A 27,717-nucleotide genomic window follows, 5' to 3' on the forward strand; every position below is an offset into this window, starting at 1 on the left:
ATTTTTATTATTATACAAAAATTATATTTGTTAAATTCTTGATAATATGAAATGAAAGGTAGGAAAAAACTGCATGCCTGCTCTGTTTTCTATATCAATGTTTGTTTTCGTTTTGTGTTTTTTTTAATAATGACTGCTTGACTAGTCTTAATAATTATCTATTTGTGACATATAAACCATAACAGAATTTTTGAAAAATAATAAAACAGCATATTTTTTGATAAAATTACATTATTATAAATAATAATCTATTGAATTTTTGCTAATGTTTTTATTACAAATGCGCAAAAACAGTTATACTATCTGAAACCATGTTCAATTCTTTATCAAAGTCGTCTTAATTTTTTTAAAATATCGTCTTCAATAATTTTTAAAAATGTCGTCTTGAGTATTTACTAATATTGTTTTTAATTTAACAGAAGGAGCTGACGGTGAGCTTGAGGGAATGTTGGGCAGAAAACATGCCTGGGAATCTACTACAAAGAAAGCTGCACACAGGTAGACAATTTGTCAATTAATTGGGGTGCTAGATCGATTCCTAGATTTTTAGGTTTTCATTATTTTCTCAACTCTTATTCAAGATAGACAACTGAAATTTTTAGGGATTGAATAAATTCATATTCTGCATACTTTTATCAAGTTTCATTGCTCATTGGTTGGGGTGCTAGATCAATTTCTATACGTTATAAACTAAAAAGGTTTCATGATTTGTTTTAGTCTAATGTATGTCTTTTATGGCACTGCTCTATAGTCTTTTTTTTTCTAATCTCCATCCAAAATTTTTTAACTTTCCTACATATGGATCCCTTTTCATGTAATTTTTCTGTCAGGTCCTGGGACCGTGTGTTTACAGTGTTGAAGGGCAACCAACTCAACTTTTACAAAGATTCTAAATCCTACAGAACAGCACCAGACGCCACCTACAGGTTAGTATTTCAACTAAATTCTTTTCCAGTATGGCTTCGAAACCGATTAATATCCGCTGGATTATTACTGGTTCTAAGCCATACTGAAAAATCATGTATCTTATCGTGTTGTATACATTTTTCTACGAGTATGTAAATGGGGTATTCCTACCCAGTTTTTTGTTTAATTTATTTCATTGAAATATATACTTTTATGATCTACAAGTAAGCATTTCAAATTGGCATTTCAAATTGGTTTTATTTAAATTTTAATAGTCTTTCCTCTTTTCTGAAGAATTTTTATAACATGCATAGTTTGCTAAACTCGTTAAGTACCTTTAATCGAAAATGTTTTTATTGAAACATCAAATTTTATGATGATTAATACTGTCCAACAATTGGGGCAAATATCTTTGTGTTTTTGTGATTTTGTGTATCATCATTGGGGATGTACATAAATCATTGTATAAATAATATTTTTAGTTCTGTATCTATGGTTCCTTGATGACCTTGTGTTTTTGTTGAAAATATGACCAAAATTTAGAAGATCCTACTCAAAATATAACAAAATATTATTCAATAAATGTGCATTCAAAGTCGCAATCGTTTAACTATAAATTTAGCAATGAAATATGAAATCCTTAACGCAATATCTAATACTAGCGGCTACGCCTCTAGAGGCCTCTAGTAGCACTTAAAATGTTGTCTACAATTTTCTAATAATTGTCTATGTTGCGTTCAAGTCTCTACGTAAAAAAAATCGATCTTTTTGTGATTTCACTTGGGAGGGTGGTGGTACCCTCCTCCAAAATAGTTAAAAACCTTCCTAGGACCTATGAGAAGCTACCCTGTTAAGGAGAACCCGATCGGTTCAGCGGTTAGTGAGATCATTCGTTACATACAAACAGATATACAGACAAATATCCTGTTACTTTATTATAAGGATTTAGGCTAATTTATTGTTTTGTAAGAAACCCTTAGCATATACTTTGTACCAGGGAGGGAGAGGACATTTGGCAGTATATTACACTAGTCCACAAAGTTTTATAATAACATGTTCTTTTTCGTTGGCTTACCAACTTTGGGGACTTTTATTAAATGTTGATTGGTTGGTTCATTAACTTTTCTACCACTAATTGTAATCTACGGAAGGGGTAATGCTGTGTATCATCATTGGGGATATACAGCAATTTATCAGTCATTGTCTTATCCCTTGAGATCCCTGACTTTACGCTAAAATCTGTACTGTAATTTTAGTTTTATGGTTCTTCGGGTGGGGAAAGGAAAAGGTTTTCATCAAAAAAAATTAGTGAAGTTACGCTATTAATAATTTAGATTATAATTAGTGGTTTAAACGTGTGGACACTCAACTATAAGGACCATTTAATCAAATTCAATAAAAGTCCCCAAAGTTGTTGAGCCAACGAATAAGAAAACGTTATTACAAATTTGGAGACTAGTGTAATAAACAGCCTAATGTCCCTTTCTGTAGATTATAATTATTGGTTCAAAAGTTTGAACCTTTGATGAATTTTGTTTTATTTTTCACAATGTTACACCCCCTCCTTTTTTGGGTGGGTTTAGATTGACCCCTTGCTTTTTATTGGGTAAAAATACATGTATACATGTTGTATACCTAGCTAATGGATTCGTAGATATAGTATTCGTGGATATATTGACAGGAGAAAAATTAGGCTTCTTCAAATGGTCCTCAATTTGTCAATTTGTTCATCCATTAGGAGGGGATGTGGTTATTTGGGGGTATCGTTGTTTTAGCCAGCTTCTAGCATTACTTTAAAAGAATACATGAAAATCTTGTGCAACATCCAAGTAATAATATATCGATTAGTTAGCTACGTAATATTTCTATGTATTTTTAATATATTTGGACTGGTGTCTAGAAAACTTATATTTGCGTACAACTATACCTAATATCCCAGGGGTTCAAAGGGATATGATAAAAAGAACTATTGATTGGTATATATATTTCTAATGATGATAAACAAAACTACCCATTCTGTAGATTAAGATTATATACCATTTATGGAATACTCCATTTAATCACAAAAAGAGATATATAGCTCATCTTTTGAAATTCTTATTTAATTTAAATGGCCCTTTTTAGTACCCCTTTTAGATAAGAAAATTGTTAAAGTAAAAGCTAATAATGTTATAGATTTAAAATAAAAAGAATTAACTTTAGATTGCTAGATCAATATTTAGATATCATATGCGTCCCTAGCTTTGTATTCGTAGTGAGGGATTAGATATATAGCCTAAAACCAAACTGTGGTCTATATGCAACGCAGCTACCCTTAATTTTATCGTTACAAAAAATAACTGTTATATAAAAAGGGGGGGGGGGGGTTCCAAATGAAAAAAAAACCTACCCAAAAGTTGTCTAATTATTGTTGTCTAGGTTTTAGAGCAAAAAATCTTTTCAATTTTTCATTGTTCACCAAATTTTGGTCAGTAAATGAGTAGGATTCTTCGGACTCTAATGGGATAAGACAATGGCCTATAAATTGATCTCCACTAAATTATACCTTATGTAAATTACAATTCGTGGTTGAAACTTTTGGACGTTGCTCAATTTAATGAACCAACCAATCAACATTTAATAAAATTCCCTTAACGATATCATAAAACTTTGGGGACTAGTGTAAAAAAACAGCCCAATGTCCCTTCCCTTCTCTTAAAAATTTGATAAAATATTTAAAACTTGGGAATACAGAGATAATTGATAATATTCCCTCTAAAAAGCAAATCCCTATATTGTGACACCCCATTATTGATTTTTGTCACACCCCTAAAACAAAAACTAAAAGGGGGGGATGTAATTCAGATAACAGGGGTGTAATTTAGATGTAAGGGGGGTGAATACACCCCCCCTCTTCTACACACCTTTGCTTATTAATATAATTCCCATTGATTAAAAAATATTGGCATCTTATTAAGTGATGTCATTGGCTGTTTGTTTGATTTTAAGAAATGCACAAAAAAGTGTAAAAAAATGCTTAAGCAAAAAAATCCATTGAATGAGATTTTGATAGCTGGCGGATATAATGTTTAAGAACAAGGATGACAACATTCTAATAATCAAAGGTTATACACTAAAACGACGGGGGCTAAAATTACATTCCAGGCCCGATGTAAAGCTTTGGTAAAGTGGAGAACTAAACAGGTTCAGTGGGTATTAAGATCTTAATAAACAAATAAAAAACCAATTTATAATACAATTTTTTTAATGGATTTGTTATTACTTGGATCTTACATCAGCTTAACATGTAAAAAAGTGAAACTTGTATCTGGCTAAAATATCTATCCAACCCCTTTAACCCAATTTCCTCCCCTCCTATTGGATGAAGAACTGACCAATAATGTCCATGTTAGCAACCTAAATTGACTTAGATTTTTCCCGTATATTCTATATCCATGTTTTTTTGTAACAAAACTATCTGACCAATTAGGTAGTCTTATATGTAGAAAAGCTTTGCTTTATTTTTTCTATAAAACGGATGCGAAATGTAGAGGCTATCCATCCCGGATTTTTCACCTTCAAAAGTTTCAACGAGGGTGTCAACTTTTAGTATCTTAATATCCGTTAAGTGTTTTGTTAGGATAACATTTTAAATTAAAAATATAAACTCCCATTTAACATACGTTTAATAACCCTTTATAAAATTGATTGATTTGATTTAGTAAGCGGACCCAAAATCATTAATTCTGACAACCCTGATTGGCATCAAGGAATTTTGAGGAAATCCTTTACGGATGGTGCCTTAGCACTCTTTAGATAATAGTTCTTTTAAAACAGCCACTCAAATATTACATATTAGCACTTATTTTTCATTAAAACCAACTTCCCCTTAAAATGACGAAGCTTTTCTATAATTAGGGTCGGTCCGTACGTCTGTACGTAAGCGAAGCATCTCTATTATCAAGTCCTAAAAATTTAAGTATGTTCTAAAAAAGTATCTTGTATTTAATTTGTTTTGCAACAAATTTACTTACAATTTTGTTTAGTCTCGTGTATTAATATTCTGCTTATTCAGTCTTAATGTTCGTTTGTCCTTCCATTTCAGAGCTTCGCTTTTATGGATGTTGTCATCCTTGTTTGTAGCAAGGATAATTATATCCATTAATGAGGCAAAATACTCTGAGGTATTTTAAGGAATAAGACACTGGATAATAAATGGATGTACCAACCCAATTATGATAAATTATGGATCCCTTCTGTAGATTGAAATTCTGGGGAAAAATCACAAAACCTATACGTGTTTTTCAGCTGTCGTTGGGGGGCAACACATCGTAAAATTGATGACCTCTCCATTTGCCCCCCAAATATTATTTTAGATTTATTTCGCTTGTTGGTTATACCTTATACCTGGATTGAAATTATTGCTTGAAAAATTTTGACAAAACAATCAGGATTTGTAAAGTTTTTAGCCAACCAATGAGAGAATGCGTGTTTATAAAACTTTTTCTCGTATTCATTCGAATCCGTTGGATAGAAACCGGTTATCCATGCGAAAAAACTATGTCTAGCATCGTATTATATTCAGCTTTCTACGAATATGAAAATGTACAATCATAAGATTAAAACAAGTTTTTTTTTAGCCCGTGCCTTCGGCACCTCGGGGCTAAAAAAACTGGTTTTAATCTTAAAATTGTACATTCTATATCCGCGGAAAGCTGTTTATAATACGATGCGAGAAATAACTATTAAACAACAAATTTGTAGATTTGGAACTACAAATAGATTCCAAATTATAAATAGCATTAGTGCTTAAAAATTTAAAATGTGCATTTTTCAAAGAAGTTGTATCAACTTTTTTTTTTATAGCTAGCCGGTCCTTTTAGTAAGTAGTAGATGTAAAATTTTTCATAGAATTCAGATATGCAATCGGTTTTTTTGTAGACCTCTTATTTTTTAAGTAATTTAATTTAAAAAAAAAAAAATTAAGTCGATTTTAAGGTACTAAAATGCAACAAAAAAAAGAAAGAAAATGGCCATTATGAACAAAAATAGTAAGATCTTTAATTTGACACCTTACTTTTTCAATTCTGTCAGGTAATTATTGAAAAAATCGATTTTTTTAAACCCACGAGAATAAAAACTTTGAACTCAATTTTATCATTTCACAAGTAAAAAAATATGGGTTCATATATACCTTTAGAATCAGAAAAATATTACGAATCCATTGTAAGCAAAATTGAAAAAAAAAGTTTACAATATAGTATATAAACTACAATAAAAGGAATTATATGAAAATATCATATTATATTGTACAGGCAACGTCTTAACTCTTTAATTGAGTATAAAAATGGGAAGGGGGTATAGAGGGGGTAAAGTGGGGGTAAAAAAGGGAAGACGATAGTGTTGCCAGAACAAAAAATACAATTGGCCATCTTTTTATTTTTTTATTTTTTTACTTTTTTTCAATTTTGCTTACAATGGATTCGTAATATTTTTCTGATTCTAAAGGTATATATGAACCCATGTTTTTTATGTCTGTTTGAGAAAATATTTAGGTCTAAAGTTTTTATTAAACCGAGGTTAAAAAAATAGATTTTTTCAATAATTACTCAACAGAATTTTAAAAGTAAGGTGTCAAATTAAAGATCTTACTATTTTTGTTCTTACTGGCCATTTTCTTCTTTTATTTTGTTGCGTTTTAGTACCTTAAAACCAACTTAATTATTTTTTTAAAAAACTTAAATTACTTAAAAAATAAGAGGTCTACAAAAAAACCGATTGCATATCTGAAATCTATGAAAAATTTTACATCTACTACTTACTAAAAGAACCGGCTAGCTATAAAAAAAAAGTTGATACACCTTCTTTTTAAAGTTTTAGACACTCCTTTATTATAGAGAAACTTCGCCAAAATAAAAAAATCTTTCTTTCATGTTCATTTCCAATCAATACTATCCAAAATTCTGTTTATTTGTCATTTTTTTCATTAAAAATTGATGAGAAAAATATTAAATTGCCTTTAAAAAGTTTCCATGAATTGAATGATGTATTTTAGTATCGAAGCTACTCTAACATGTATTTGTTTGGTCTGTCTGTCTGTCAGTCAGAGTTATCATTTGTTTTCCTTTTATTTATAAATTAAACATGATTTTTATTCACGTGTCAATATTATAAACTGAATACATTTTCCGCTTTTAATTATCTTATTCATCTGGTTTTTGGAATATTGATTCTTATTACATCAAAGTATAATGTTTAAAGCGAAGCATCTGTATATTCTGCTTATTCAGTTCTGTTCTGACACTCGACAAGTGTTAATGTTCGTTTGTCCTACCGTTTCAGAGCTTCGCTTTAATGGATGTTTTATTCCTCGTTTATATAAAAATCGCGTTGATTTTATGAAATTACAAGTTATACTATTATAATGGATATATTATTACTTGGATCTTACACCAGATTTTCATGTTCTCTAGAAAAGTGTAACTTGCAGCGGGCTATAGTAACGAATCCACCTTCCACCCTCTTTTTAACATCCCCTCCTTTCCTAATGTATGAATGAACTGACCAATAAACGAGATCCATGTTAGCAAGCTAAATAGACGACAATTCATCCCCTGTCATAATATCCACGTGTATTCTACATCCATTACTATTGTATATTTTGATGAAAATATTGTTTATATTGTTTTCTTCCCAGAATTTTATATTTTGTCAAATATACAAGCCGAGATATTAGCATTTTTAGTAGCGCGGCTACTCTTTAGTTAGGATCTAGCTAGGATCTAAAGGAATAAGACAATGGTCGATTAATTAATGTACATCCCCAATGATACACAAAATTACCCATTCTGTAGATTACAATTAGTGATTGAAACGTTTGGACACTAACCCAGTCAAAATTCAATAAAAGTCATCGAACAAAAAAACATTATTATAAATCTTTGGGGACTAGTGTAATAAACAGCCCCATGATCCCTCTTTGATTTTTATTATTTTTGCTGTAATATGTATAGTTTAATAATCTATCAACGAAACTTTATTTTATTGGTATTTGTTAGCTTATTAATGCTGCGCTACTCATGGAAATAATTGTCCTATTGATTTCAAATCCTTATTAATCAATTCAGAATGCATATAGTTAATACTTGTATAAACTTAAGACACCATCAATGTAATTGCCAAAATTCAAAGAGATAGGTCAATTGCAGATGATTAATATCCACAATACCTATCAAAATAGCTTGAAATACACAAAAAACAAACCGTGGGCTTCTAAAAATTGAAAAATAAAATAACAGAGAACTTAGGGGATCAGCCAATATTTGAAAAAATTATGTTTAATCCCTATTACCCCTTTCTGAAGATTTAAATTTTTTGTGGAAAAAGTTTTGACACTTCTAGAATTTAGATTATGTAACCTAGCGAATAATGAATATGTTTTAAAAACTTTGGGTACCATTTTAATGTACTTTGGGTAACTAATTGCAATTTTTTCTATTTAGAAGTGAAACAGCTGTTGACCTGTTGAACGCGGAGGCCGAGGTTGCTGTCGACTATACAAAGAAGAAACATGTCTTCAGACTCAAGTAAGTCAACCAATTGCGCGTAGAGATTTAGTCCTTTATCTTTATTTGTTGTTGTTACGCCCCTAGAGGCCTCTCCCCCCCCCCCCCCTGTTACAATTGTAGTTTTAAAAAGAAAAAAGATTTCTTCTAGCAGTGATTTCTCTTGCAAGGATGGTCTTAAAGGAGAACCGTATTGATTCAGTGGTTAGCGAGATCCTTTTGTACACACACACACACACACAGAGATCACTTTTCTTTTTTTTATAAGGATTAACGGTTGTTTTTGAGGGGAAAGTGGGATTTTTTACAATTGCGCATAGTGATTCAAACCTGTACTTTCATTAAAAAGAAGAACTATGTGGGTTCAGCGGTTAGTGAGCTTTTTCGGTACAAATAGACAGACACACACACACACACACACACACACATATATATATATATATATATATATCCTGTTACTTTTAAATAAGGATAAATACTTACTGCTATATTTCAAACTTCGCCCCTAGCCCCTTGCCCTAAGAGGTTTGATCAAACCAATTTTTCGTATTTTAGATTTAAAATAAAAAAGAAAAAAAAATTTTTTTTGGGGGGGGGATTATTTTTGGGAGTGGGGGGGGGGGGTAGTCGACCCCACTATTTTAATTTTAAAAAGAAATTTGTTTTTTGTTTTTTTGGGGGGGTATTTTTCATTTTTTGGGGGGTTAGGGGTGTTCCACCCCCCAAGAAAATAGTTATAAACCTTCCCGGGAACTATGAGAAGCTACCCTGTAAAGGAGAACCCGATCGGTTCAGCGGTTAGCGAGATCAGTTTTTGCACATTAATATCTCAGAAACCTATAAACTTAAAGGGATATGATTTTCTTGGTGTCTACGCATTGACTTTAGCTAGGTTTTAGGCTATTTTGTTAGGTGGTGGGTAAACGGTGATACTATTAACAGTCACCATCCAAAATATATATCAGTTAAGTAGTCAAAAGTACAGATAGCTAACTGTATAAAATAAACAAAATTATAGCACAAAAAAAGCTGTTAAAAAGCCAACCCACCCACCCCTATCTGAAGGGTAATTGTCAAAAAATCAACGTATTTTCGCACTGGTGTGTTAATGCAAAAAATTGTCAATTTCTCAAAATGTAATTTGACCCCATTTGTTATACCCCCAGTGTCAATTACTTGCTTATTTTGGAAAGAAATGATGATCTATCTTATTGGAAAATTATCTAAAATACGATTCATAACTTTGAAGTATGGCTCAGTACCATTTATAATCCAGCGGAATTTAATCGGATTCGGAGTTGTACTGTCTGCTTGTTTGTTTGTACAGAATGATCTCGCTAACCGCTGAACCGATCGGGTTCTCCTTAACAGGTTAGTTTCGTTTATAACTATTTTAGTGAGGGTACCACCACCCTCCCAAGAGAAATCGCCCCTAGAAAAAAATTATCCCCCCCCAAAAAAAATTTTATTTTTAAAAAAAAACTGAAATAAAAAATGTGGTTTAGGGGGGCCCCTAAAAAAATTTTTATTTTAACTTTTTATAAATCTAAATTTAAAAAAAAGGGTTCTGGTATTCAACTCCCGCCTCAAGTGCCACTAGAGGCCTCTAGGGGCGAAGCCGCTAGTATTACTAGAAAGGAATTATATGCTTTTTTATCCATAAGAAAGCTTACTGAAAAGAGAACCGAATTGATCCAGCGGTTAGCAATATCCCTTTTGGTCATTCTAACTAATAAAAAGGGGGAATGGATGTAGAATATACTTGGATATTATGACAGGGGAAAAATTGTCGTGAACTTAGGTTGCTATATCCCCTGTCATTTATTGGTTTATTTGTTTGGGGAAGGGATGTGGTGAAGGAAGTCGTTTTTTAGCCGGCTGTTTGTTTCACTTTATCAGAGAACATGAAAACCTGGTCTAAGATCCAAGTAATAATATATCCATTAAAGGGGGTGAAAAATGGCATATTTTTTTCATAAAAGGAAATTTTCATGCAAAAAATTACTCAATAACTGGTGCAGAATAAATTGCAGTAAAAAAAAGTGCAAATTTCCATCCTCAAATATTAGGCTTCCAAAGCAATAAAGTTACAGGATGTAATATTAGTTTTTCTAGTATGCCTTCGAAACCGATTAATACCCGTTGGAATAGAACCGGTTCTCAGCCATACTAAAATAGTAATAACATCGTATAACAGACATGCACGAATATTGCCTTGCCTAATATTGATATCAAATTCGAAATTAATACCTGTTTTGTTAGCCCGTGCTCTAAATAGCATAAGATCGCACTGGTTCCTATAGGAAGCTTCCCTGTAATGGAGAACTCAATGGAGAACGTTTCTAAGTCCAATTATTATGTATATTTGCCTAGAGAATTAAAATATATGTTTTTACAAAAAAAAAAAAAATCTTAGTCCAAATATCGCAGTAGAAAACGAAATACAGATTGTCCCTCTACCCTAATAACTTTATTGTACACAATGTTAAACAAAAAAATGGGCAAAAAAAGGGTGGGGGCAGGGTAAAGATTAAGGGTTTCCCCATCAGTGCACCGGAAAATAAGAAAATAATGTCTTAATCATAATCAATCAACAAGGAAAATCATAGCCAAAACTAGCACCGCCTAGCGGCACTTTAAATATATTTATGGATGGGAAATTTTTTGATTCGGAGTGGATTTACGCTTCCACAAAATAGTTATAAACCATCCCAGGACCATTGCGAAGGTACACTGTAAAGGAGATACATTTCGGTTCATCGGTTAGCGAGATCCTTCGGTACAGACAGACATCCTGTTACTTTTTTATAAGGATTTTTAAACTGAAAGAGTAAAGGAGAAAATATAGCTTAATACCTGTGGATGTATTGTATACCATGAAAAGCAGAACCAAATTGGTTCAGTGGCTATGTATATCTTAAACAGACATGTTTTATAGAACCTGTAGCTTTGCCGCTTACTTCATTCAATTTGGATTTTTTATGCAAAAAAAAGAATTATTTATCAACAACAAAAATTATAATTTACAAGATTTTTAATGACAACAGAAAACAAGAATTTTTTCAAGATCATCATTTTGATAACAATTTTGTTTGAAATATTTATTTTTTTAAATTATGAAATTATTTTCCCTGGATGGATAGGTGTCTTTTTTTGTGTCCTATTTTAACTTAAAGGAGGTAAAAAAAAAAATTGCTTAAAACCATCCGTAGACTCTAAATCTAAAACTAAAATAAAATATATATATTTTATATGATAGGATAAGCTTTTATGTACGGATTGTGTAATATCCTTGTAATAATATATCCATATTTAGGTTGTCTAATGGTGGAGATTATTTGTTCCAATGCACAGATGGTTTAATATCCAAGTAATAATATATCCATATTTAGGTTGTCTAATGGTGGAGATTATTTGTTCCAATGCACAGATGGTTTAATATCCAAGTAATAATATATCCATATTTAGGTTGTCTAATGGTGGAGATTATTTGTTCCAATGCACAGATGACGAGGAAATGAATATGTGGATCACAGCCATCAACTCCAGGGTAAGACATTTGCACTTTGGGTACTTTTGTAAAAACTTTGGGTACAAGTAAAGTCTGTTTATGTGGATTAACTCCTGGGTAACATTCTCAAACGTTGCTGGTACCCAAAGTTTTATAAACAGGTTTTCTTGTTCGTCGGCTCACAACCTTGGGTACTTATAGTGTCTGATTGATTGATTAGTGTAATTGTAATTGGTTGGTTCCAAACAAACCAATTATTTTAATCTACAGAAGGGATAATTTTAATTATTATCATTGGGGATGTACATCAATTTATTGGCTATTGTCTTATTCCTTTAGAGTTTAGATCCCTTCGTATAGCCTAAGTGACTAATATTAACGTTCCTCTGCTAATCAAAATCATAATACTTAACTTCTCAATAAAGTGTCCAGACTTTTCAACCACTAATTTTAATTTAGGCTGGAGGTGATAGTGGGCCCAGCAAGTCCCAAACTCTGCCCCCGGGTGGTGATAGAAAGGACGAACCCAAGAGAAGATCTTTCTTTACTCTCAAGAAAAAATAAACAACACTATTCTAATAATATTCTAGTTTAATAATGGAATAATAATTGTACAAAATATTCATGTCAAGACATGATTATTATATCTAATATGTGAAAACATCAACTTTTTATTACAAAAGTGCCCAAAATTTTTCCCCTTAAAAAATTTCAAACTAACCCACCGTATTATTATTAATATAAATCTTTAACTCCTTAATGTTTAACTAAATGTTTATAAATCTTATTAAAGCATTTAAAATTTCTAAAAAAGTTACTTTTAAGACCCTTTTAAAACGTAACGGGAGTCTCCAAAAATTGTAATATATAATACAAGAGTGGGTTCTCATATGGAGCACACGAAATCAGGGCTCGACACCTGCCATAAAACCGTCATTTTGGCGGCTAATGGTCCCTGTTAAAGCAGTCAGTGCTTTCCAGTACCTTGGCAAGATCTAAGAAACTGGTTTTTAATAATTAACAGCACCCCGACGGCTAGCAACAAAAGATTCTGCTCATTTAAAATAATTAACTGGTTCAAAATATGCTGAATTTCTTAAGCAAATAATACCAAATAATTATCTTAAATGAAAAACTAATTAAGAATCTTTGCGAATCTTTCTATTAATTATACAAAAAATAAAAAAAATCTTTGAAAAATTTAACTGGACACCAAAATTTAGAAGATTTGAATATTTTCGCTGCCTTAACATAACTAAGAAAGTGTTTAGATTATTATGAAACGAGTGAATATTAATGAATTTCTTGAGAGAAAGTTTGGGTTAAACGTGTAGACTCAGAATGAATGATAGTAGAAATCTTAACAACTTTTTAAATAAATGTTAAAAAAAAAATTTAACTTCCATTCGAAATAAACCTTTTAAATTTTTTAAAAAATGTTTGGATGGGAGAGCGTGAGGGAAGTAATGTACCCTTTTCCAGCCCCTCCAACAATATTATATAACAAAAGAAAAAACGTGGAGTCACGCCTAAGCAACACACCAAAAACAATGAAAAAAGTGGTCCCGCATTTTTTTTTGTTATAAAATATTTTCTTAATACGGCAGCAGATTTTGTATAGTCCAATTCTGTATGTACAAAAAGTTAACTTGCTTACTACAACTATGATTATATATATATATATGATATATTAATGATTGTATTTCACAATGAATTAAAAATTGTTGCTTTTTTTCTTTGTGTGAATTATTAAGGACCTAAAAATGTCCGTTTTATGGCTTATATAACAGTTTTTAGAGTACATTTATTATTGTTTTAAAAATAAAACATATTTTAAATATATCACATTTTTAACATATTTGAATTTATCATAAAACAACTATTTACATCAACTATTATACAGTAAAACATACTTTTCATTTTTTTTATTTTCCAAATAATTGTGAAAGAAATGATTCTGTAAAAAGTGTAATAAACATCATTTTTTAAAAAGATGTACTGTACACTGCCCCTGTTATTTTTTTGTTGTTATTAATCGCCAATAACTAATGTATCATTTTACGTTTTTATGCTTTAAAAAATGTTGATTTTAACATATTCTTTTCAGGTAGCCATTAGAAAAATAAATAAGTTGGCTTAAAAATCATTAAAATTTTCAAAAAAAAATCTTCCAAAGAACAGAAATAATCGCCAACAAACTGTGAGAAAACCACTGCCAGCAATTTTTCTTTTTTAAAAGGAAAATTGAAAAAATGGCTGCCGAAAAAATGTAATGGATCAACATTTTATTTATGCTTATTTTATATGATGCTATTCATGTTTTATTATTATTATTGTTACATAAACCGTTTTTTTTGTTAAGTTAGTGTACATATATATATGAATAAAACACACGGGTCAAGTGTATATCACGGTAAAATATTGCTGGCAACGAAGTCTTTCAGATTTCGGGATTATTACTAGGTTTCTGGATCCAGAAATTTTGTAATAATCCTAGTAACCAGGAATCATTCATTACCAGCAATATTTCATCATGAGTTACACCTGACCCAAACACACTATTATGCTAAAAATTTTCACTTTAGAACTTCTTAAAGCACATTTTTGACATAATGACGTCCCACCTTTCTAATCATTTTTTTGCAGCTATTTTTATTTGATTATTGATATGAAAAATAAGAAAATTTTAATGTTTTTAAGTAGTAAATAACTTAATATTTTATGACCTAGTCTCATTTATTGTTTTTTTTGCTTTAATTATTATGGATGTAAAATTGACAATTGGACATTTTTATTTTTTTTTGTTTGTATGTAAGGTAGAGAAATATGTCTCTCTCTCTCTCGCGTAATTAATAATATTGCGATTATAATAAATAAATCCTATAAATTTGTATTTAAACAGTTTTTTCTTATTGAATCCGAAGAAAAGTTGTTCTATAATTAACTTTGTCTGTCCGTTAGTTGCCAAGATTATGCCCGTCGTTGTGATATTCAAAGTAACACTCTTCTAGGGGTGTAGTTAAATACTTGTTAACAATGATGACAACATCCATAAAAGCGAAGCACTGAAATGGTAGGACAAACGGACATTAACACTTGTATAATGTCAGAACTGAATTATCATAATAAGAAAGTATAAGAGTCGAAGCAAAATTGTAAGTAAATTTGTTGAAAAACTGCTTGATGCAGAATAATGTTTATGGACATACTTACATTTTTAGGACTTGATTATAGAGTTGCTTCGCTTATAATATTGTACTTTGGTGTCCCAGGAATCTATATACCAAACATCAGATCAAACGGATAATTAGATCACATAAAAAATAGTTGTTAAAAAATTAGAATATCAACATGTTTAAAATGAACCTACGGACATTCTGGTAATGATTATAGAGTTGCTACGCATTCTAAATCGTACCAAACTACTACAGCAATGACCATGCAAAGTTTATAATTTATAGGACAATTCTAACATGCCTAAATCAACGAAGAAAAGCTATCTATCTCGGACCGATCCTAATTATAGAAAAAGTAAAAATTATTATTTTAATCTTACTGGTGGTGATGATGACTAGGATGGTACATTATGACAACTTATATATTAAACTATGGTCCAATTTTTGTATTTGTAGCAGTCAGTTAAAATCCTTTTTAATCCTATATTCTATTAACATGATCTTGCACATTATAAAAAGTAACAGGATGTGTGTGTGTAGCGTAGCTTTGATAAAATAATTAACTTTGTAAAAAAGAAACGCTCAGAAATAAAGTTTTTTTTTGGCGCTTCAAGCCACTTACAATGAAAAAAGTTCTAATAATCGAACTTAATTTAGGATAACCAGTACATTGTTTAATGATGATAAACAAAATAAACCAGTTCAATCAACCAGACAGGTTGCTGTTCAATTAATTTTAACCAATTTTAGAACTGCTTTGCACGCCACTGCTTTTCATAAAAGCCATACAAATCATCTTTATAGATTGACAGAATGTGAACAATTTTTACAGGGAATTCATATATGTATAATATATTTATATTCATCTGTGGCTGTTTTTAAACCATCCTGAGCTATCAGGGATCTAAAGGGATAAAACAATGGCCGATAAATTGACGTACATCATCAATTATGATACACAAGATTACCCATTTTGTAGATTTAAATTAATGGTTGAAACTTTTGAAAAATCAACCTCATGAATCAACCAATTAAAATCAATAAAGTCCCCAAAGTTGTTAGGCTAACAAATAAGAAATAGTTATTAAAACTTTGGGGACTATAAACAGCCCATTGTCACCTTTTTCTGATTTTGTACCCTTCAAATTTGACTTTGTTAAAACATTTGATGATAGTTAATAAAGAAATACATTTTTATTATATTCTTTAAAATTTATTCTTGAAAATAAGAAAATATTTTTATTTTTATAAAATTTGACTAGTTACTGCTTGGTTCGTACAAAATAGGCAAAAAAAACAGATGAACAAATTCTAGAAATCTTGTCCTTGACTATATAAACATAAAAATGATCTAGTACTTTGTATAACAAGAAAAAAATGAAAAATCACATTACTACCCTGTAGAAAAATAAACTAAATACATTATTTATATATAAAAAGATGGCTATTAGCATAATTGTTTTGGTTTGAAAATCAGTGCAATATGTTTTTGATAACTTTAAATGTGTTTAATGCAAAAATTTTGAGCAAAAAAAGCATTTTTTCAGGAGAAGGATTCCATAAAATGGATAAATTAAACTCAAAAAATTGCACAAAACATGGAAACTTTATCAGCAATATTTTAGCAGCAAAGCGTGACACGAAAGCTTTCAGACACAAAAAAATTGTTGGCAACGCAGCGTTAAAGGGGAGGAAACGAGGACTGTGGAAAGAAAAAGGGGAGATGGGAGATGACGTCTTTTTTCTGTAGTAAGCGGCATTTGCACAAAGTTGCTTACGCGGCATTTGCGCTAGGTTGATTATTCGTGGCAGTGAAAAAAATGCGCAAGTTGTGTAATCACGTGCGCATTGTTGAAATTTTTGGCGGGAAAAGTTTTCTAGAATCTTGAGCATCTTTGAGCACAGCTGGTCACACATGAGGCATACACACGGGCTCCATTGCCTCCAGGGCAGATGGCGATGCAACTGTCCAACTTTCCACCGGGGCAGAACTTGGTGTTGCTGCGCACAGAGTTGCCACCAAAAGCAGGTCCGACAGCTGGGGATTTGCCGTTACGGCGTTGTCTGGCCTCATAGGCAGCTTGATCTAAAAAAAATATTTTGTGAAATACAATGAAATTAAATTAGCATTTCTGATTCTATATCACTATAAATAGTTAATTTACTCCTTGACTATAGGTTGAGCGAAGGTATAAAAATAGCCTAAAACCACTCAAAGACATCTGAAAGCTTTTAATAGATAGGGTTAAAGTATAATGAATCAAGCAACTCAATACCTGCGGGATTGCTGCCAGCAGCTCCAGCACCATCACCGTTAGCATATCCAGCCAAAGAATCAGCTGCAGGGTCATCATAGCTTGGCAAGGACTCATCATATTGGGCAATATCAGTAGAACTTTCATCTCCAGGGGCTCCTAGATAACAATTATTAGTTTTAAAAGCCTGTATGAACACCATGTGCAAATTCAAATTATTTTACAAAGTCAACAAGAACAATTTGTACATATTTACATAGCTTCACTTGATGATAATAATGTTTTGGTTGAATGAGAAAAAGCGAGATCTTGTGATATTTACAGTTCATCAACACATTCAATAATTAATGATGTCTTCAAATGGTCTAAATCAAAAAGTGTAGTTTTAATTCATACCGTAATCAGCACCGGCAGCACCAGGGGCAGCATAACCATCAACACCAGCTCCAGGAGCATCATAGCCTAGGGCAGGATCACTGGCTCCAGCACCGGCACCACCTGATAATATAACATCCTGTTAAAGATTGGTACTGGCATCATTTAATACCTATATTTACAACAACTTTAAATAGATAGAAACTGCTAACTTAAAATATTTACAAAATGGCTTGCTTTGTTGCATCAAGTTCAATGTCAGTTATGTAAAGGAAAAAATTGTCTATGGGTGATTTCATGTTTCCCAATTATCATGCATTAAAAACTCGTAGAAATTAAATGATGCGGAAGTAATTACCAAGAATCAAAGAGTTGGTTGTCTGTTTGGGCAACAATGGAGACATTGGCTATAACAGGCTGTAGTACCTGACATTTAAGAATCATGAATTACAGTCTTGCACATACAATACAATTGACAGGTAGTGAAAAAGCCTGTATGAAAACCATGTGAAACCTAAAGGCCACACTTTCTATCTGTTGTTGTTTACCTGGGCCAGCATATCCAGCATCAGCAGAGGCGCTGTCAGTAGTGTCATACTCAGCATAATCAGGGAGTCCTGGTACCATACACAATATTTATATTCAGTCAATGAGAGTTACTACAGAATCAGTTAAATACTATGAATTTTAAATACTTAAAAAGAAAAAGAAGCTAATACAGATCTTGGTATTTCGCTCAAGAAAAATAATTACTCAATTATGACAGCAATGGCAAAAAAACCATGTAAACATACAGGGATCTTGAATTTATGTGCCCCCAATGATAAAGAATAAATTACCCCTTAAATAGATTAAAATCATTTGTGGGAAAGTTTATTTCCCATCCTCCCTGCAAAATATTAACCATTAAATAAAAAATAAGTAATAATCACAGGGAGGGAAGGGACATTGGGCTGTTTATCACATTAGTCCCCAAAGTTTCATATTAACGTTTCCTTATTCGTTGGCTCAACAATTTTTGGGACTTTACTAGATGTTGATTGGGTGGTTCATTAAGTTAAGTGTATAAACTTTTCAACCACTAATCGTAATCTAAGGAAGGGTAAATCATTATCATCATTGTGGATTTACATAAATTTATCGGCCATTGTCTAACCCAATAAGATCCAGTAAATAATCATAGAATCCTGGATTTTAAAAGTCAAAATATGTATTGGAACAAGTTAGGTGTTAAATGTTGTGTTTCTGCCTGTGGTAGCATCACTGTCTTCAGTGTATCCAGGAAGGGGGGCTTCGCCTGCAGCATAGTCGTCAGATGCCGCTAAATATCCACCAGACTCAAATGCTTGTCTAAAAAATATAAATTACAATCAGATTAGATTTTCAAAGATCCCAGTAACAGCTGGAGGATTCTTTTTTTCAATTTGTATTTCTAAAGTGTATTGGATTCATAAACAAGTTATCTCACAAAACTTTGGGTACTTTTATCAATGCTTGATTGATTGATGGAATGCAACAAACAGTATCCAAACTTTTCAACCAATGATTCTCATCTTTATAGTGGGTATTCTTCAAAGGGTACATTAATTTACTAATACTACTTTTTATAATACAAAGTAGAACAATGTCTGTCTGTCTGTTTGTTTGTAACGAAGGATTTCGCTAACAGCTGACCCGAACGGGTTCTCCTTTACAGGGTAGCTTCTCATAGGTCCTGGGAAGGTTTACAACTATTTTGGGGGAGGGTACCACCACCCTTCCAAGAGAAATCACAAAAAAACAGAAAATTGAACGCAACATAGATATATTACATATTTGAAATAAAAAAAAGTGCCACTAGAGGCCACTAGGGGCGAAACCGCTAGTACTACATATGCTAAAGATGTTTATTTAATGTTTTTTAAGATTGGTTTTTTAGGAGGTAATCTATCTGAATCAACCTATTAAGACATGATAATAAATCAGAGTTCTACTGGAAAATTATGTAAAATTCTCAACTCATTAACACAAACAAAGCGTCAAACATGAGAACTCCACGCAAAATTTTAGGTATTTTTACAAAGCAGTGAAATTTTGCACAAATTTGGATTGGCAAAAATTTTTTTCTAAATCCCATCTAGCTATATAAAATTGTAAGGTTTTATTGTTTGTCTGCTAAGATCTCGCTAAACACTGGCTAACTTCAGGCTATTTAATTCTTAAATTTAAGCTTTGTGATGGTTTTAGGCTAATTTATTTCTAAATATAAATATTAGGTTGGGTTATTTTTCTTCCCATTAAATTCTTGATAGATATACTTATTTGAAAGCTATGTACTCCTATAATATTAGATATACCTACAGATAAGTTTTATCCTATTATATAAAGTAGCTTTTTTGTCTGTAGCTAATGATCTCGCGAATGGCTGAACCGATATGGTTTTCCTTTACAGTAAAGCTTCTTATAGGTCCTAAGATGGTTTTAGGCTATTTCATTTTTATAAAGAAGTCTGGGTATGGTGTTATGCTATTTCTTCCCTTATATATCTCTTAGAATATAGAGCCAGAATGTTAGGGGGGCAACCGCTAGTTTAATATTAAAATTGCTAACATTTGCTATACATGATTTTTCCTTTTGCAAGAATATGAATTCTTGCAGTGATAATTTGATTTCTTCTTTGAATTTTAATGGCTCTATCTATCAAAATGAAAAATCAAAAAGGGGACAATTTTGTCCAAAAATAGCGAAGCAACATATTTTACAATTTTAAGATGTACAGTAAACTGTAATACTTTATCATTTGAAATTTAATTAAGGGATCTTAAGGGATAAGACAATGGACACCATATCCTATGCTGATATACAAATTTACACCGTTCAAAGATACACAATTTTTGAAACCAACCAATTTTTATCAAATATAAGTACCCATTGTTTTATAGCCAACGAATAAGATAAATTGTCATTAAAAAATTATGAAATTTTATGATAACGTTTTCTTATTTTTTGGCTTAACAACTTTGGGGACTTTCGAATTTCGATTTGGTTCATTAAGGTGAGTGTCCAAACTACTGATTTTAATCTACAAAAGGGGTAATTTTGTGTATCATCATTGGGGATGTACATCAATTTATTGGCCATTGCCTTATCTCTTTAGATCCCTGGAACAAAACAGTATCTATAGAGTAGCAGCGCTGCTTACAATTAGGTGGGAATTGAGTTCAAAGTATTCTGATGGAATCGTGAGATAATTTTCAAACATTTTCTACGAATTTTCACAAATTTTCAACCCTTGCAGTTTTTTGCGAAATTTTGTGTTAAATATTTGAATATTGGCAGAAAATACAGAGGGAAGGGGGTGATGTTCTAAAGAAAAATTACACACATATCAAAGAATATTGTGCCCATAATTAGCAAATTACTGGTTCCCAAACTTTTATTCATTCATTGGATTAAAACTTTTGGGTCTTTTATCAAATTCTCATTGAGAAGTGCAAATCATTTCTATCTACATTCTACATAAGGGGTAATTTTGTTAGGTAAAATTGAGGGTTGTAAATTAATTTATCATTAATGTATTGTCAATAAATCACTGAAAATGACATTTTCGTTACAAAATAATGATTGTAAAGCAATTTGAAATAATATAGCAAGTTTATGCACATTTTCTCTGCCTCTCTATTCTAGCGTTAAAATCTTTTTCAAAGTACATAATACTACATAATACTAGAAGATAAATTAGCGGCTACGCTCCTAGAGGACTCTAGGGGCACGTAAAATTGTTCAATCACATTAAATCAGCTATTTACCAAAAATATTATTTTTTCGCCGATAGATGGTGATGGTTATGTTTTTAGCCAATTGCAAAAATGTCCACAGGGCGGCGTTTTGAAATTTTTTTGAATTTTTGTCTATTTCTCTGGGGAGAGTGGTGGTAACCTCCCCCAAGTTAGTTATAAACCTTCCCAGGACCTATGAGAAGCTATCCTGTGAAGGAGAACCCAATCAGTTCAGCAATTAGCGAGATCCTTCGGTACAAACATACAAACACATAGACATCCTGTTACTTTATTATACGGATTTAAAAGTAATATTATAAGAATAATAAACTAGTGGCTGCAAACGCCTCTAGGGGCGGCTTTGTAATTAAATTTTGAAAAATTATCCTGAAACCATCCCAAGACTTAAATCTTAAAATAAAATTGTCTAAAACTGCTTTAAGAACTATGTAAAGCTTTCTTGAAATGAAGAACTCAATTGGTTCAGTAGACATCAAAATCTCAAGCTTTAGATATAAAAACCTTACTACTTTAAATTAATGAATAGAATAAATTTTTTGGTTTCATTAAACATGTACAGACATATAGACAAAATTAACCCTTATGTAGATTAAAATTAGTGGTTGAAACGTTGGAAAACTCAACTTAATGATTCAACCAATCAAAGTTCAAAGCCCCAAAGTTCTTAGGCCAACGAATAAGAAAACATTAATATAAAACTTTGGGAACTAGTGTATTAAACAGCTCATTGTCCCCCCTCTGTCTCTGGATTGAGATAGAAAGATATTAAAGCAAAGTTTATTGTCTCTTTGCTAAATATTTGGCACAATTGGTGAGATATTTTCATATTTTTTGCAAAATATTTTTTTGCAACCTTTGCGCCCGAATATTAAATTCATACAGTGACATATTTGCAGGGAGGGAGGGAATAATGAATTGGAAAGTATACTGGCCCCAAAAGTTTTACAAGCTTTTAAACTTTGGGGACTTTTATCTTGATTTTTAACAAATATTTTAATTCTAAAGATTAATTAGTATAGAGAATTTTCTAGAAAACTTCAGGGATCTAAAGGGATAAGACAATATTAAGACGTTATTATAAAACTTTGGGGACTAGAGTATTATATTATTCGTTATCTTAAAAATTTGGAAATTTTCTTTAACTTACGATTGGTTGGTTCAAATTAGCAATTTCTATTCTGTTCAACAAATAATTTAAATTTAATTTCGACATTTTAAAAAGACTGTTGATATAGTGTAAGCAATGGCAGATTTTGCAAAGTATAATTTCTACAAATTTCTACAATTTTGTGAGAACTTCTTATTAACAGGAAAAAGGTTTGATGGCGAATTCAATGTTGAAATATTTTGTCACCTCACCAAATATTAAGAAAATATTGACAAAAATTCTGAAAAAATTGTCCTATTTGCAGCAAAATTACTTTAAAAACTCTTTCATTAGGAATCTGAAAGTATAAGACAAAAAACGATAAATTAATAAACATCCCCAATGATGACAAACAAAATTACTGCTGTATATTAAAATTATTAGTTGAAAGGTTTAGTTAGACACTGCGAGTTTAAACCGCATACTTAATCAAGATTTAATGAATTGCCCAAAGTTTATAATCCAACGAATGTAAGAACGTGTTTATAGAATTTTGGGTAAAGGTGTAATTTACAGGTCATTGTCCCCTCCCTCCTGAGTTACATTGACTAAGAGAAATAAAGTATCCTACTATATAAAGTAGTAAGTTTTTTGTCTGAAGATTAAGATTTCAATTATTATGGAACTAATTGAGTCTTTTTTTTTTAAAGGAAATTTAACATTGGTCCCCTGGGTGGTTTTAAACGAATTTTCTGTTTTAGTTTTAGGCTATTTCTGTGAGTAATTAATCCTCTATTTATTTACAATTGTATGTATACAAATCTTTCACTCTGACAACAAATATTACAAAATATTTTGCACTTAGTTTTCCTTGAATTCTATATTGAATGCAGGGATTTTGTGATAGGACAATTAACGATAATAATCTTTTAATCTATGATTAAGGCAAGGGAGTGAGGGGACTTTGGACTGTAAATTATACTGGTACCCAAAGTTTATTAAATCTTCATTGGTGGATTTAAATCAGTGGTGTCCAAACTTTTTCACAAATAATTTATAAGTTTAGAATTTTTTGTGGGAAGATTTTTTTATTGTTTCCTTGCCCCCTGATTTGTATGGGAATTAAGCTTTAATTTTACTACTCTAAATTCTAGCAAACTGTTTAAAAGCGAAGCTTTTCTATAATTAGGGTCTATACGTCCGTACCTAATGGTAGCTCTTATCATTTATTAGCCACGAGGGACCGAAGGCAAGGGCTCACAAAACTGGTATAAATATCAAGATGTTTAATTTTATATACGGGCAAAATTGCGATGCTATACATGATTTTTCAGTATGGCTGAGAATCGGTTGTAATCCAGCGGATATAAATCGGTTTGGAAGCCATACTGGAAAACATTAATTCGAAGTAGGTATATGATAATCGAACCAGTGACTCATTTGAAAAGTTTGTAAGTAATGGTAACTTTTATTTAATGTCATAAAGTCGCCAACAAAATTCATTAACAACGCCGGCTCATGTCACGTCACTTGCTACACACACACACACGCACAACAGTAAGAAATTACCTTGCTTGATTTCTTCTGTTGTTCCTTCTGTTATTTCTTCTGCCCCCGCGGTTATTTCTCCTGTGCAAAAAAAATCATTGGTTAAAAAATTTGGAGAACATACCGGAATACAACCAATCATAATTAAATAAAAGTACCAAGAATTTTTTAGCCAACGAATAAAAGAAGGTGGTTATAAAACTTTGGATACCAGAGTTTTATTTTTCTTTGCTGACAATAATTACAGCTGTTTTATATAATATTTGTTTTAAACCTCGATAGTCTGACTTGATCTTTACTAGTATAAAACAAAGATAGAGAGGGGACAATAGGCTGTATAATACACTAGTCCCCAAAGTATTTTAATAACGTTTTCTTATACGTTGGCTTAACAACTTTGGAGACTTAAATTAATTTTAATTTGTTGTTTCATTAAGTTGAGTGTTCAAACGTTTCAACTTTCAACCACTAATTTTAAGAAGGTGGAATTTATCAGTATCATCATTGGGGATGTAAATCAATTTATCGGCCATTGTCTTATCCCTTTAGATCTCTGAGTATTAAATGTCAACAACCTTCTGACAACCAACTCTTTTGACGGCTTTTGAACAGGGCAGGGTTGCGCCTGTTTAAGTGCCAATGTATTCCCCCTACATTTGCTTTTAATGCAGTAGGTGGAGATTGGAATACTTACACATAAGCTGTATAACCATTTTTTAAAGTCTTTACTTATGCCGCGGCTTGGGCTTAAAACGAATACCCAAGAACTTTCTGCTTTCAGCTAAAGTTGTGAAAACAAATATTTAGTCATTTTATCAAAATATTTTCAAAAATATAAATGACTAATGATAAGCCAATAAACAGACTAAATTACCAATAGTAGGCCAGTATATATTTCAATTGACCATTGACAGGCCAGTATTCATTTTAATTGACCAACCGTAGACCATTATACATTTTAATTGGCCGATGGTAGGCCAGTATACATTTTAATTGACCAATGGTAGGCCAGTATGGCGTCATTTTTATAGGCACTATAAAAAGCTTCATTGAAAGAAAGTCTATAAAAAAATCAGAAAGTGACGTCACAAAAATGAGGGATTATCCATCTAATTTTTAGGAGTTTTCTTTGCCACTCCTCCTCTCCTAATCTCTCATTTTTATGACGCCAGAACTTTTTTTGATGGACTTTCTTCGTCTTTTTCGTTGAAGAAGAACGGGTACCTATTGTTATGAGCAGGGCTATGATGATGTCCATGATCTCCGTCTCTGCCTTGCCGGCGAAGTCCTCGTGAGTCAGCCGCGGCCAGACTAGCGGCAATCAGCAGGGAACCAAGGATCAGAGTCTAAATAAAGAAAGAATTAAAATCATTGAAAATTTTCATTTTTACCCAAGTTCATAGTATTGCTAGCAAGATAGAGAGAGGGCATAATTGGTTGTTTATAACCATAGTCCCCAAAGTTTTCTTATTTGTTGGCTTAACAACTTTGTTTAAGCTGAGTGTTCTAATTTTAATCTACAGAAGGGGTAATTTTGTGTATCATTAATTAGAATATACATACATTTATTGGCCATTGTATTATCCCTTTATATCTCTAAAAATTCTAGACACCCCATTACTCAAGCTACAAGCTCTATTTTTTAAAACCATAAATACCATGTTTGTGCCATTTATGGTTTAAGAGCTAAGTTTAAAAGTGTGAAAAAGGTTGAAAATGCAAATTGTGAGTAAGTGATATAATCATTACATTGTGCTTACAGATGCCTGTTTGTTTACTAAACCTTATCCTACAAAATAGTGGAAAAGTTAACCCCTTTCAAAGTCTTAAATCTGTAAATAAATTACTGTAAAACAACCACAGGATTTATGTGAAGCTTGTCTAAAAAAGATAATGCAATTATTTCAGTAGTTACTGAGATTTTAAGCTTAAAGACAAAAACCCTTATTACAACTTTATAGATGAATTCATTTTTCTTAAAATAGCTGATCCACAAAGCTAATCTTTTTTTATTAGCATCCTATTAAAATATAACTTTAAAATACACCATGAAATTTTCAAAAATGCTAAAAATGAGAAGTAAAGAAACCCAAAATATTAAATAAAACTTCTATTAACCTTGAAAGTCTTTTCAATTCTAAGATGTATTTTTTTGGAATTTTGGCTAAAAAATTTAATAATGCAATTTGTTTGTAACTTAATATCTTTGAATTAAATAATATTGCTTATCTTCTTATTATATAAAGTAGTAAGAGTTTATAACTATAAATCGATTGGGTTTTCTATTTTAGGATGGGATGGCTATAAGTTATTTTTCTAGCCCTTTTTTGACCTTCTGAGTCACTAGATGCTAGGGTATATCCTCTAATAGAGAATAATGTATCAAAATTCACAGTTCTATGTTAATTTTTTGAACAATCTGAAAAAATATTTTAACAATGTATGCGATGAAGTACAATTATTAATCTTACCAAAGCCTTCATGTTGCTACAAGAACTGCAAATACTCGTCTGATGAGCATCTCCTGTTCACAGCTCTTTTTAAACATTAATCAGCTCCGTCCCCAGAGGGGGAAGCTTGCAAGGAACGTCTTACGCGGCATTTACGCGGCACGGCGCAAAAAAAGCCCGCGTAGAGTTGTGCGCATGATGGGGTAAAAACTGTGACCAAGAAAAAAATGTGCAAAATTATTGGCAAAGACGAACTAACCGTGTTGGGTAAAGTTACTAATGTCGGAGTTTTTGTAAAACTGCGAATAATTTTATGACCAAAATGTCATATTTGCAGGTTCCAGAAATATCTGAGTGTGTCTAATTTTGGCCATATATATTTTTTTTTGAGAGGGGGCTAGTATTTTTAGTTTTTTGCATGGTTTTTTCTTACGTTTTGTTAGGTTACATTTGGTACATGGTGGTGGCCCCGCAGGGAGAGTGCACTGTATATTGGGAGAGTGAAGAAAAAAGCATTTATTTATTTCATTTCATAACTGTATCAGTTTCTGTCCTGTAATTAGGGGCTAATTCCCTCAAAGTGCCTTGTTGAGCACAAGTTAAGTTAGGTTAGAGGTTATAATAGGTACAGGTTATCCCCGTAGGAGAATGGCACAGCAGTTATACACTCCTTAGGGTTAAAAGTCCTGCCGCACATGAGGGAAAGCACCAACATTTTTCTAACAATCTTTTCTTATAATAAAGTAACATGATGTCAATCTGTCTGTTTGTACCTCAGGTTTTTGCTAACAACTGAACCATAATGGTTCTCCTTTACAGTGTGGCTTCTAATAGGTCCAGGGAAGGTTTATAACTATTTTGGGGGAATGTACCACCATCCTCCCAATAGAAATCACAAAATATAAAATTTTTAATGCAAGAGACTTAATCGCAACATAGCAAATATCTAAAGCTAAAAATCTTGAAAATTGATGGTTCGAATGGATTGAACTTAATAGGATAGCTTTTAAATTGTAAGGGGGTGGTTTTAGTCTATTTTCCTGAAATCTCCCATATATTGTGGCAACACCACTGTTGTCTAGTAAT

The 27,717-nt window shown here is 31.7% G+C and overlaps 2 protein-coding genes across 10 annotated transcripts in view; one reads left to right on the plus strand and one right to left on the minus strand.

Annotated features, from left to right (window-relative positions):
* beta-Spec (spectrin beta chain) overlaps positions 1–14,854 on the plus strand; it is a 71,680-nt gene extending 56,826 nt beyond the window's left edge. For 8 of the 9 annotated variants that reach the window (XM_080176214.1, XM_080176218.1, XM_080176211.1 and 5 more), the window contains 5 exons: positions 420–498; positions 831–926; positions 8,388–8,471; positions 11,919–12,000; positions 12,421–14,854. In XM_080176214.1, coding sequence (XP_080032340.1) covers positions 420–498; positions 831–926; positions 8,388–8,471; positions 11,919–12,000; positions 12,421–12,525 — 446 coding nt within the window. In that variant the 3' untranslated portion in view covers positions 12,526–14,854. Of the gene's footprint in view, positions 1–419; positions 499–830; positions 927–8,387; positions 8,472–11,766; positions 12,002–12,420 lie in introns of those variants that run through there. The other variant, XM_080176213.1, reaches the window with a different exon arrangement.
* A 1,474-nt stretch (positions 14,855–16,328) lies between these two features.
* LOC145331523 (uncharacterized) lies at positions 16,329–26,790 on the minus strand. The gene is made up of 8 exons (XM_080176222.1): positions 26,653–26,790; positions 25,406–25,527; positions 24,203–24,262; positions 19,017–19,117; positions 18,316–18,384; positions 17,789–17,890; positions 17,414–17,551; positions 16,329–17,223 (listed from the first exon to the last, which is right to left on the minus strand). Exons 1-8 carry the CDS (start codon positions 26,662–26,664, stop codon positions 17,015–17,017), a joined length of 813 nt encoding a protein of 270 aa, XP_080032348.1. The 5' UTR covers positions 26,665–26,790; the 3' UTR covers positions 16,329–17,014.
* Between the last annotated feature and the right edge of the window lie 927 nt (positions 26,791–27,717).

This window comes from Acartia tonsa, chromosome 11 (genome assembly GCF_053477335.1).
Source record: "Acartia tonsa isolate MP-2025a chromosome 11, ASM5347733v1, whole genome shotgun sequence".
In the NCBI taxonomy this organism is placed as follows: Eukaryota; Metazoa; Arthropoda; class Copepoda; order Calanoida; family Acartiidae; genus Acartia; species Acartia tonsa.

Excerpts from the sequence above, each read along its gene's own strand:
- LOC145331523 (XM_080176222.1), bottom strand. Across the intron at positions 19,118-24,202 it reads AACAGAAGAAATCAAGCAAG|ACAAGCATTTGAGTCTGGTG; the intron begins GTAATTTCTTAC and ends TATATTTTTTAG. Across the intron at positions 17,224-17,413 it reads TGCTGGCAGCAATCCCGCAG|ATCAAGCTGCCTATGAGGCC; the intron begins GTATTGAGTTGC and ends TATTTTTTTTAG.